Here is a 12268-nt window from a genome sequence, read left to right as displayed (position 1 = left end):
ATTTTAAAGTTTAGTTTTATGCCTTTCTTTTTCTCACTGACAACGCATGTTTCTGAACTTAAGTTTCTAGCATTAAAAAAAAAATGATTGGCACAGTAGCACTCTCGTGTTGTGGGTAGCAATTTGTTAACATTTGAACGGTTTTCCGTTATTTTAATCCCAGTACTGAAAAGGAAAAGAGAGGGTCTGGGTAAGAAGCTCCTTCTATTGCCCTCTCCCCTCCTCTCCCCTCCCCTCCCCTCCCCTCCTCTCCTCTCCTCTCCTCTCCTCTCCTCTCCTCTCCTCTCCTCTCCTCTCCTCTCCTCTCCTCTCCTCTCCTCTACCACACTGATTCCGCCGTTTCGCAGTCGACCGCATCTTTGTTTCTTGCTATAGCAAGGGCGCTAGGGCTTAGCCGTTAGCCGTTAGGAACGGTTTAAACTGTTACTTATCAGTTCTGCTATGCTCTGGCTTGATTTTTTTCGGTTTTCCCGTCTATATACGCCAAAAATACTGCTGACCAAGGGTCCAATCGTACGTAACGAACTACTGTATCCTATACCTGCCTCGTGACCGCGTACGTAAGCGTACGCGTCGGTTAATAAGTTAATCCAAATCCCCTAAATAACCAAGAATGAACAGGTGACGAGAAAACTGAAAAAATAAGCTCAATAGCCTCCCTGACGCAGATGTTCTTAGGGCCGTCACGTCACGTTTCTCTCCCCAGGAAGATGAACGTTGCTTGTCAACCCTTTTCGTCCAAGAAAAAGTACACTAGAATGATAAATATGAAAGACGGAAAGACCATGGCAACTGATTATATAAATGTAAGTATGCTATTCCATCGAAGAAAAATACTATTTACTCCAAACTTCATCAATTTATTAATTTTGTACAGCTAATTACGCAATAGGTTTTTTCATTATGAAATATGTTGATTAGGCCCTTCAGTCCTTAATTTCATCCCTTCATCTCGAGAATTGCTAATCAGGAAATCCATTGTTGTATATGTAATCTTGAATAATATTTTGCTTTGTTTTTGGCGAAAATTAATCATTTAGTTTATTCAACTTGATATATAGCTCTTACGGTTTGGTTAAGAATAAGTACTCATAATCTCAAACGAAACTCAGCGAAAAAGGCAAATTGATCAGTGCAAATGATCGTATTTGTAGCCGAACTAAGACTAGACTGAACTAGTAAGTACACCATTGTAGTAACCCCCAGTGGTTCTTAAATGAAAAGAAAATTCGTCCGTGAATGGTGGCTCTAGACCACTTGTGCCATATATTTCTAAGCTACCAAAGATCAAAACTCGGGGCGAAAAATGCATGGAAAAATGATAAGAAATTATATCTTCTTCGCTTTGACAACGAGTTGCCAACATAAGTGTCTTGGCATCAATACTGACAGAATTCCGGTGATGTTTTTCATAACATTTCAACTCAGAAATGCTCGATAAAGGGCGTTTTGAATTGCAACTTGAGCAAGCCAACCTAGTCCACGGAACAGTTTAAAGATTCAAAATCCCTTAATCTAAAACAATACCTGGTTAAGAGGGTGTTAATCATGGATATGGATAAGTCTTAACAGGTTTGCCAAAATTGACGTGTCTTTAATTTACTCAATTAACCCAATTTGTTTATGTGACAAAATTAAAAGCATGTATACTGACGTAAAACAACTGATGTAGTACATTAGCAACTGTGGTATGAGCCACGTCTACGAAGCACGGAAGCAGCTAGAGCAGCCGGAATTCATGAGATCATAATAGATTCTCTTTCCTTTCACTATCGAGTGGAACTATAAACCGCGAAAACCTGTCATGTCTGTCATCACTCAAACCCTCTCTTAAGATTACATACGTGATATTATTTTGACAAGGTTAGGTTTAATTCTATCTAGTCAGGCAACAAGACAAGACGGAGATCAAGAGCTGAAACCATGACTTCGACTTTAGATATTGTTTTGACTGTATTTTTTGCTATCTTCGTGGTAATGGATATTTTTCTTAACGTGGTGTTGGTGTTAGCAATTCGTCGAAAGAAATCCCTGCAGACACCTATGAATTTATTGATTCTCCACTTGGCCATCGCCGATGTTCTCATAGGAGTGTTTATCATCCCGAGGCACATCCTAAGCTATGCAATAACTTATCCAGACGGTAAAGCTAGTGATTATATTTGTCAGTTTGTCACCGGTGGGAATTTCATCTGGACATCTGTTACGACTTCGAGCGGTTTTCTTACTATCATAGCTTTGGAGAGACTTTTCGCTGTTGTCTTTCCCCATAAAGCAAAACTTCGGGTCACGAAGAGGAGACTAATATGGTACGTATGGGCATGTTGGTTGTCATCAATCGCCTTCAATCTCCCAAGTCCACTGGTTCAAAAGTATGATCACACAAACCACTTCTGCATGGAAGACTGGCCCGAATGGAGTGATCCCAAAGCTTATGTGGGTATGGCCTTCGTTGCAGGGAATTCGTCAGTCGTGGCTATGTGTATTCTTTATTCTATCATTATGTATAGTCTGTGGAAGAAACGTAAAGCAGTCAGTGAGGTGTCAAGGGCCGCCAGAATCAATGCTAGGAAACGTGTGACAAAAATGTTGATTCTCATGACTGTTGTGCACACAATTTGCCGAACTCCCAACTACACTTTTTATATGCTTAGCAAATTCGATCCAGAGGCCAAGTACGGATCGACTGTCTATAGCTTCACTGTATTTCTCATTCTCTTCAATTCTGCAACCCATCCATTTTTCTTCTGCTGGTACATGAATAATCTTCGTCGTGAAGTATTTGCCGTTCTGCCTTCTTGTTTCCTCACGAACGCTCCCGCGAGGTTAAGAAAGTTTACTTTGCCAACGACGGAGGCAAACAGTGACAGTGCAGCTCACAAAGGTGGGGTAGCTCACAGGATGAAAGACCTGCACAGTTCGGACTTTGTTTCGAATAGTTATGACGAAAGGAAGAAAAACACCACGAAGAGGAACGAAAAATGCTCACAGACACTGACCACTGATAATGAAGACAACAAGAAAGAAAGTCGTAGCGAAGATTTGGTTATAAGCAATAAAGATTTTTTAGGAAGCAAAATCGTAAAAGAAGAACAAGGCAATAATAAAGTGACTAAATCAGTTTCGAGTGATGATGAGAATGGTAGCAGCGAAGCAAAGGAAGTCGACGAAGAAATAGCGGAAAACAAATATGCCCTGGAATCAGAACTGAACAATGATGTCAAACCACAAGGAACAAACCGTAAAACAACTGCTGAAGAAGATGTGATGTTAACCATGGAACCGATTGAAGTCTGAGCCATGAATTTGTGCAGGGAAATAAACTGAAATAGTTCAAGGATTTGGAATCAAAAATTGATCTATTCTTGAAGGAATATTTTATATAATTTAATACATTAAGGAGGGTTTTCCATTATAAATTTCATAAACAGCACTACAGATATTAATAATCCAATAAAATCGACGGGAATGATAAATTAGCAAAAGAGCTGGGTTAGAAAATTTTCACTTGCCAACAGTGATAAATGATTCTTCAGTGAGTATAAGATAAAACTCATATATAATACTTACGTATTTCTTGCTTTGATTGTGGCTTAACCATCGAGAATTGACTTTGCACGCAATCGTATTATAGAGAAAACTTTTATACTCGAGTAAAACTAGTTTGATCTTAATTTGACCATAAATTTCGACGATAAAAGTTTGTAAGTACTTGCAATTTTATTCTTAAAAATATAGTAACATTCTTGAATTATTATAAACGTCATTTTATAGTTCAAAAATACATTATAAACATAATGAGAATAAGCAATAGCTAAATAAGCAACAAAGAACTGATAAGTAGATAAATTAAGGAGTTTGAGTCATAGTAGTTAGTATATTTAATACCTACATTATTGTTTACATTCGTGTCAAGATTTTCAATTGATTTGTACGTATTCTTTGTTTATATAAGTGATCATTTTGAAATCCCAATTCACCACATATTTAATGGAATAATACAATATCCAAAGCAGCTTAGTTTAAAAATATTTTTCCATAATCTTTTATCGCTGATTCCTATGAACGAATCTCCTACAAAGTCTCGCTGAGAGAAAAAGCTGTATTTTGCAAAGATATCATTAAGATATATTTAGATAAATATAGATAAACCACAACAGATGGGCAAAACAAATATTGAAGTACAAAAAGGAACTAGATGCATTAACTACTCGAATAAAAAACCCTCAATAAAAATTTTATATTAAAATTAGCACCACATTTTTCTCATTAACAGTTTTTCTATGGACATTTTGAAACCTTACAAAATTTTTGACTAGTGGGCTTTCGCTATTTTCCCGCCCATTTCCTGATCATGCGCAGTGCGTTTTTCAGTTTGCTTTCCTTAACTAGTCTTTGAAAAACAGTTGATAGATAGATAATTTGTAACACCGTATGGTATGTAAAAATGAAACTGACGTTTCGGACGTTAGTCCTTCATCGGAGTAAAACCAAAGTTTTTGAAAAGACAACTTTGTAATACAAGATTTAATATTTGTATATTTGGCCAAGTATACACTCTACTTTGGAGCATACATCTTATAGAGCTTATCATCGCGACGTCAATCGTATGAAAAAATAACAAATTTCCTCGTTCAAAAACGAGAAGCATGCAGTTCTACGACGAAATTTATTCTACATTTTTGTGCCAAATAAAAATGAAAAACACCTTGTCATTACCTGGCACGTATTGCGAATGACCAATGAATTTCTCTTTCGCGATAATAATAATTGGTGGAGCGAAACCCCTGACACTATATCGATAGTCGTGATTCATCAGACTGCTTTTAAAACTGCTGTTACTATTAGTTCCGGTGTTTTACTTTCACTCTTTTTTGTTACAGCTATAAATCGAGAATTTTCGTAAGAAATCGAGATCTCATATAGGGAGTTCACAGGATGTACCAAGACCGGAAGTGTTTTGTAGTGCTACCGGCTTGGAACACGAAAAAGACACACTTATAGTACCGGAAGCGACACTATTAAGTGCCAGTCTGGAGAAAAGTCTCGCTTTGCAAAGGTGAAAACAAATGCCAAAACTCAGTGCGTAATAGTACCCAAGGGTCTTCATGGCATTTGTCATGAGGGCGTTCACGCATGGAACAGTTGTCAATCAACGTAACGAAATTAGCAAAGTGACTGATTAAATTGAAAGCCGCAGATTACTATCTACAGGGTGAACAAAGGCCCAGTATACCCCTCCCCTGACTTATTGACTGGGACAGAGGGTAACAGTGTGTTTTGTGGTCCCGAGACGGCGATGTTTCACGAGGCGAAGCCGAGGGAAACGTCGCCTTCGAGGGACCACATAACACACTGCTTCCCAAGGTTCAAGTCAATAAGTGTTTCGTTATATACCAAGTGTCAAAGAAAAAAAAGCAGCTTGATTATTTAATTTCGAAAAACTTTGAAAAACTTACATTTCCGGGAAAATCACATAACAACAACTAGCCGGGATCTAATGCTAATCAAAGATGCAAGTCTTGAACGAAGTAGTTCGAGCATAAACTTCAGAATGAGTTGATTGATTCATGTGTGAACAAACCATATGAACAATATGTTTTAGTTTGTTTGACGTATGTTTCTGACGTGTGTTTTTAGCATTAAAAAAATGATTGGGTCTGACTACGATAGCAGATATTGGAGTTACACTCTATTGCCTTCAGGCAATTGTTACATTTGGGTCAGTTTCTATACATTTCATTGTATTGACCCAAATGCCTCGACTTGAGGCAATTGTTTGAAGACAATAGAGGTCTGAATAGAAGCAAATGAGGTCTTTATAAAGAGCACATCAAAACTAACCGGTTTCAGCAGTATGGTAACAGTAACAGCTAAATTATAAGCAATCAAAAACATCAAATTAAAAAGGAATGTATGTTTACTAGGGACAAGCATTTGTAATTTTTGAGATGTTTGAGAAGTTGCTACACAAAAGGTATGAAACCCAAAATCTTGAAACTCCAGAAGTTTACTAATTTCGATGTACTCTTTCTCGTTATGGTGTTTATTTTGTAACTTGGTTACATCTAAAAACTCGTTACCAGTCCTCAACTCATGGCCACCAGTGAAATTCATATTTCTCAGTGATCCAAGGTTTTGTTTGTTCGAATGTTCTCCACGCAATCGCGGTATCCTGCTATTAACCCAGGCAGATGGACAAAGATGGGGTATTGTTATGATCAGGTCAGTTACCTAGGCAGTTATTTACCAAAGCCCAATTTAAATAGTAATCTTGGAATCAATTCAATTTTTAGACTTCTCGACGGTCTTCCTGATGCACAATATCAATATGTGCTTCTCAAAGGAAATTGGCCGCCAACAAAAACTATTTTCAATCAGTTCTTCGCGTTTAATTTAGAAAAAGCTTTTGATTACTGAGATCTAAACTGGAGCTAAGAAAATATTTTTTTGACCGATCTGATAACAAATCATCAATTTTATCGAATTCTATAACAACCTCTGGGCTGATCAAAGTCACGGCACGGCTAACTCACAGATCGAATTGGAATTTAGCGTGTGATAACGAATCCAGGCTTCGAGCAGGAGAGGAAATTTTCTGAGGTGAGAGGTGATTGCATTACAGCAGCGCGTTACTCTTCAAACTATTCCCACCAGATGCGGCCTTCTTAAAATTATCTTGAATGCTAGGGTAACATGGAAATTCAAAAAGAAATGGCACAAATTCCATCAAGAAAGAGCGTGATTTCTTTTGTATCTCAATGTTAGCCAAGATACGTTTAAGAAGGGTCCATTCGCTCATACGATGGGCGAAATAAAATCAACAGAAATGGCACAAATTCCATCAAGAAAGAGCGTGATTTCTTTTGTATCTCAATGTTAGCCAAGATACGTTTAAGAAGGGTCCATTCGCTCATAAGATGGGAGCAATAACATCAGTAAGTGACATGACTTTCATGCCAATCAACCTTAATTTACCACTGTAGAAATTTTAGTACCAATTATCATACATGCTCTCGGTGAGAAAATAGGACCAAGAATACAAATCACTGTTACGTTCCGCAAACAAACCAATTTTCCTGTTTTGGCGCCAAGTGACAATTGAAAACAAGAGAATTTCCAGTAAAAATATATGAAACTTAAATAAATAGAGACAAAATTAAATGCCAAGGTTATACATATGAACTAATTAAAAAAAAAGGAAATGTCACTGGGAGTTCAAGCCGACAAATTAAAAGTGTGTAATAATCGCGCAATATATATATGATCAAAGAACTTCTATTACATGTATAAGCGGACCGTCCAATTTTCTAACGACTAGTGATTTGGCAAATTAGTCTCGCTGATATTACATTAATAAATCGAACCGCTCTTCTAGCGGGAACCAATCTAATGTCATGATATGGTGGTTGGGTCAATGTCATGCCTCAGAATACACCTGCCACTAACCAGTTATTTCATCAAAAACTACAAAAGTTACGGTGGTTAATTTAGCTTAATTTCACAAACTCGTAGTACGGATTCGAATCAAGTCGGAGTGCAGCGCCAACCAACCAAATTTTGATTTTATTTTTGAAGGTAAAGTTTGTCAGTTAAGGGTTTAAATAGTTGAACGATTACCCGTTAAAAACGAAGAGTGCCTGCCCCCTCCGGTAATTTTCATATAATTTTCTTTTTGGCTGTAATTTATGACGATTGGTTACAAGAAATTAGGTTGGCCAGGGATTGGACGAGAGGGCTCTCATTTTCATCACCGAGGTGCAAAACCTAAGCAATATTGTCTGGGAGTTTTCAATGTTGTTGGGCACGTCATGTAAGGTTGTTTGGGCACTGATCTCACGTCCAACAAACCTTGGTGATGTTGCTTTGGTTCCAGTGTATGCTTAATCCATGCAACGTCGCTTAATGTTGTTGCGCACGTCATGTAAGGTTGTTTGGACACTGATCTCACGTCCAACAAACCTTGATGATGTTGCTTTGGTTCCAGTGTATGCTTAATCCATGCAACGTCGCTTAATGTTGTTGTGTACGTCATGTAAGGTTGTTTGGACACTGATCTCACGTCCAACAAACCTTGATGATGTTGCTTTTGTTCCAGTGTATGCTCAATCCATGCAACGTCGCTTAATGTTGTTGTGCACGTCATGTCAACTTGTTGTTTAAACACTCAAGATCACTCTCATTTAGATAATCCATGTCATAACACTGAAGTCACGTTCAACAAACCTTGGTGATGTTGCTTTGGTTCCAGTGTATGCTCAATCCAAGCAACTTCGTCTAAATTTGTTGCGCACGTCATGCCAAGGTTGTTTGAACACCCAAGAACTTGGACACTTGTTTAGATATTCCATGTGATAACACTTATGTCAAACCAACCTTGGTGATGTTGCTTTGGTTTCAGTGTATGTTCAATCCATGTAACGTCGTCTAAACTTGTTGCGCACGTTATGTCAACTTTTTGTTTGAACACCCAAGATCTTGGACTCTTGTTTAGATATTCCACGTCATAACATTGATGTCACGTCCAACAGACCTTGGTGATGTTGCTTTGGTTACAGTGTATGTTCAATCCATGCAACGTCGCTTAATGTTGTTGCGCACGTCATGTCAGGGTTGTTTAAACACCCAATAACTTGTAATCTCATTTTTAATCAATTTTTCCAAACATGCATAATTATGCAACACGTCACGTCCAACAGAAATCGGCAGTGATCGATCACGGTTGCGTTGGTTTGTATGCTTGATGCAACGACATCTACATCAGTTAAGCCAGAATTCTGTTACAGATTCTTCATGTACCACAACAGCAAAGCTGGATGTTGCTTTATTCGGTTTTACGACACCTAACAGTGTCGTGCAAAAATAGTCGTCAGTGGTTCGATACTTCCGCATCCAAAACACTCCAAAACCTCTTATCGATGTTAAATCCGTTTCGACAATCTTTAGGGCTAATCTTCCCATTTTAATGATTTGCAAACCATTAGAACAGGTCATTAATGAATTGATTTCCACTTGAACGGTTAGCCATATCCGTTTTGGTTGTTAAGGATTTTATAAGTGGACAGCTACTTGATATGCAATCCATTTTCATTCATTACAAGCCTGATACCTATTACCTCTTTTTAGCCCAACAGGTCTCTAGACCGTTTAAGACTTCTTGCGATTCTGGCTTTCTACTTGGCTCTTCTTAAGGGACTTCAAGAACCGTCTTGCTTGCTTGGCTTAATTCCCATCCGTCTCTCTTCCGTTCGTTAGTTTACATTATCAACTTATTACAAACAGATTTCTGCTTGTTGACTGATATTAGTTGTTTGGTAATTACGTCAAAGCTTTTTAGCGACCGGTGATTTGGCAATCGCAGATTTATATCATAAGGACAAGGACACGCAAGCGGAAGGTTATTATTGCCAGGAATAGCAGGGAATACGAGAGATAAGAGACGCAAGTATCGGCAAGCTTTGACTGTACATTACGAGGCGCTAATGAGTAAAGTAAGATGATCTAAACGAAAACAAACAAACAATACACCCAAAAAAATCACAAGAACAAACCGCAAATATCGAATGGATGAAATGAAAAAGTTGGTTTGAAATTGAAATTCTTCTAAGATAACAATCAGAGTATTCAAATAATATCAGAGTATTCAGAGGACATCGCACAACCAGATTATTAAAAGAGCATTTCAAAGGACATCGCGGAGGTGAAAAAACCACTTGTTAAGACACGAAAAAGCTATCACGCTCGGCATAAGCTCAGTGCATTTGGAAAGGAAGTTCGTCTTCAAAAATGACAATGTCTGAAACAATTCTGACGGTTTTATTCGCCATTAATTCAGCGACAGGAATAGTATTCAATGTTCTTGTAGTTGTTGTAATTCTCCGTACCAACTCGTTAAAAACTCCGATGAATTACCTATTGCTTAACCTAGCCATTAGCGATATTATGATTTCAGTGTTTGTTCTCCCTCGTCATGTGTTTTTTGGTGCGTTCAACCATCAAGAAGACTCGAGGAGTGATTTCTTGTGCAAGTTTATATCTGGAGGAGTTTTTATTTGGATCGGGGCAACTGCTGAAGGCTACACACTTATAACTATAGCAACTGAACGATATCTTGCTATACTACATCCCTACAGCTTTAAGAAACGCATCACTATCAGGAAACTCAGATGGATTGTTCCACTTTGTTGGGGGATAAATACTGCGGTGAATACCCCAACACTTGCGGCTCTTTCTTACAGCAAAGAAAGGCACTTTTGCATCGAATCGTGGCCTGAATGGGTCGAGCCGAGAGCGTACGTCGGATTTGTCTTTATGGTGGGGACAAGTTCAGTCGTTGCTATGTTCGTACTTTATTCCTTCGTTATCTATTATTTATGGAAAGGGCAACATAACGCTATAGAAGCATCTCAGAATGCTCGGCTTAAAATGCGTAAAAGAGTCACCCAAATGCTAGTGATAATCACTGTATTACACGCCTGTTGTAGACTACCTAACTATACATTTTATCTTCTTGCGTATGTTGCTCCTGGAGCTGTGTATGGTTCAATGGTGTACAACGTGACGGTCTTATTTATCTTGTTTAACTCTGTTACCCATCCGTTTTTGCTTTGCCTGCATTTGAACACCTTCAGAAAAGGAATCAAACGTTTGCTGGGCTGCGGAAATTCGGTTGTTGAACCCGCAAATCTTATGGAAAGTACTGTTCAGTTTAACGCTGGAAGAATAAACTACAACTTGCACCCTCTGGTATCATTCGAGCATTCAAGTCAGTTGATTGCTAGACATTAAGCCTTCGTTATTTAAGTCATCATACATCACAAGAGTATTCTTAATAAGTGGTATTGAGCAATAATTCGAAAGCACGCACACACAAAAATTGCTGTTACAAGATACTAATCAATTCTTGCTGGGTTTCACAAACCAATGCAAAAGATGAATAATGGTGATAAAAAATTTTTGAGGAAAGCGGAAAGTCAGAGAAAGTCGAGAGTTCTGAGAGGAAGAACCTGCAATAAAACAGGAAAACAACACACTTAATTGAAAACTCAGGAGAAGTGGAAAAGGCGAAAACATTTACGATAAACCACTTTTCACAGGAGATGAAAGTTAATCGTAATAAAGTTAGAGATGTCGCAGACAAGATTGACTTGAACAATTTTTTCAGCTATCTATTTACCGACAATTTGAAGCAACGAAATTTGACAACGAACGATGTTGGAAAGCAACAGCGAGGATTGACCACTCGGATAGTAACCTAAGTCTGAGTATAAAGAAGTACTTTTGTTTACCAGATTATTAAAAAAGTGAAAATTTTGTGAGAAATGAGCTGCAGGGATGCATTAGCGAGGAACTCTGAATGACTAGGTCATTAATCGAAGTATAATACGAAAAAAGTACTTTTGCTTCCCAGATTATCAAAAAAGGAAGGAATTCGTAAGCTACTGGGAATGCAACAGTGAGGAATAACCACTACGATAATTTAATCAGTCTGATACGAAAGGTGACCGTTGGATAGCGCTATCCACTCTTCGTACAACAGGACCCAGTCTGATACGACATCGCGTGGTAAAAGAATGATCTATAGAAGCAACAACGAGGAACTCAAAACAGTTGACGAATGGATGGGAGAGTAAGGTCTATAAATATTTTGCAGTTTTTAAAGAGAATACCGATCGAAATGATAATCAATATAAATAATAATCAAATAAAACAGCTTCCAGACTTATGTATTATATCTGATATCTACACAGAATTACGCATTTTGAGTACATTATATTAGTAATATGATGATATGATAATATGATGTTGTAAAAACTTTTCTTTTAACTAAAAATCGAGAAGCATCTTCACAACTCTTTTATTCCTATTTCTCTATTTATTAAATAAAAGAGTCTATTTATTCAATAAAAGAAAAAGAAAATTTGACAACAGCAATAAGCGCAAAGCAAAAGTGGATCCCGTAATCATCTAATAGTAAATGAATGCAGCGTTGAAAGGAAATGAAAACACAAGTTATGAACACATTTCCTCTTCAAGGCGTCTATTTTCACGAATGTTTACTCAAATGTCTTAGCACCTCCAATCAAATCTATGTCAACATGATGAACGTCAAAAACTGAGCGGCATTCATAACAGGTGCTTGTATATGTGATATTCCAAAATAGACGCTTGTCATTCTGTGTTATATGTTCCATATTGCGTGTTTGTATTATGTTTGAATATACTTTTAAACCTTTTCCCTCGCGGGGAAACTGTCAAATAAATGCAT

The 12268-nt window shown here is 37.7% G+C and overlaps 2 protein-coding genes across 2 annotated transcripts; both read left to right on the top strand.

The window, feature by feature from the left end:
- Positions 1–1596: 1596 nt before the first annotated feature.
- Positions 1597–4495, top strand: LOC116295438 (pyroglutamylated RF-amide peptide receptor-like). Its single transcript, XM_031703241.2, has one exon. The coding sequence runs from the start codon at positions 1924–1926 to the stop codon at positions 3295–3297; it is 1374 nt and encodes a 457-aa protein (XP_031559101.2). The 5' UTR covers positions 1597–1923; the 3' UTR covers positions 3298–4495.
- A 4070-nt stretch (positions 4496–8565) lies between these two features.
- On the top strand, positions 8566–12259 carry LOC116295439 (QRFP-like peptide receptor). Its single transcript, XM_089027664.1, has 2 exons — positions 8566–8989; positions 9135–12259. The coding sequence occupies exon 2, from the start codon at positions 9787–9789 to the stop codon at positions 10786–10788; it is 1002 nt and encodes a 333-aa protein (XP_088883790.1). The 5' UTR covers positions 8566–8989; positions 9135–9786; the 3' UTR covers positions 10789–12259.
- Positions 12260–12268: the final 9 nt, after the last annotated feature.

This window comes from Actinia tenebrosa, unplaced genomic scaffold, assembly GCF_029948245.1.
Source record: "Actinia tenebrosa isolate PJP-AT-01 unplaced genomic scaffold, QUT_ActTen_1.0 PGA_scaffold11__36_contigs__length_13525064, whole genome shotgun sequence".
Lineage (NCBI taxonomy): Eukaryota > Metazoa > Cnidaria > Anthozoa > Actiniaria > Actiniidae > Actinia > Actinia tenebrosa.
The sequence above is the reverse complement of the archived record's forward strand: the minus strand, read 5'-3'. Positions and strand labels throughout refer to the sequence as shown.

Excerpts from the sequence above, each read along its gene's own strand:
- LOC116295438 (XM_031703241.2), top strand. The coding sequence starts at position 1,924 with ATGACTTCGACTTTAGATATTGTTTTGACTGTATTTTTTGCTATCTTC.
- LOC116295439 (XM_089027664.1), top strand. The coding sequence starts at position 9,787 with ATGACAATGTCTGAAACAATTCTGACGGTTTTATTCGCCATTAATTCA.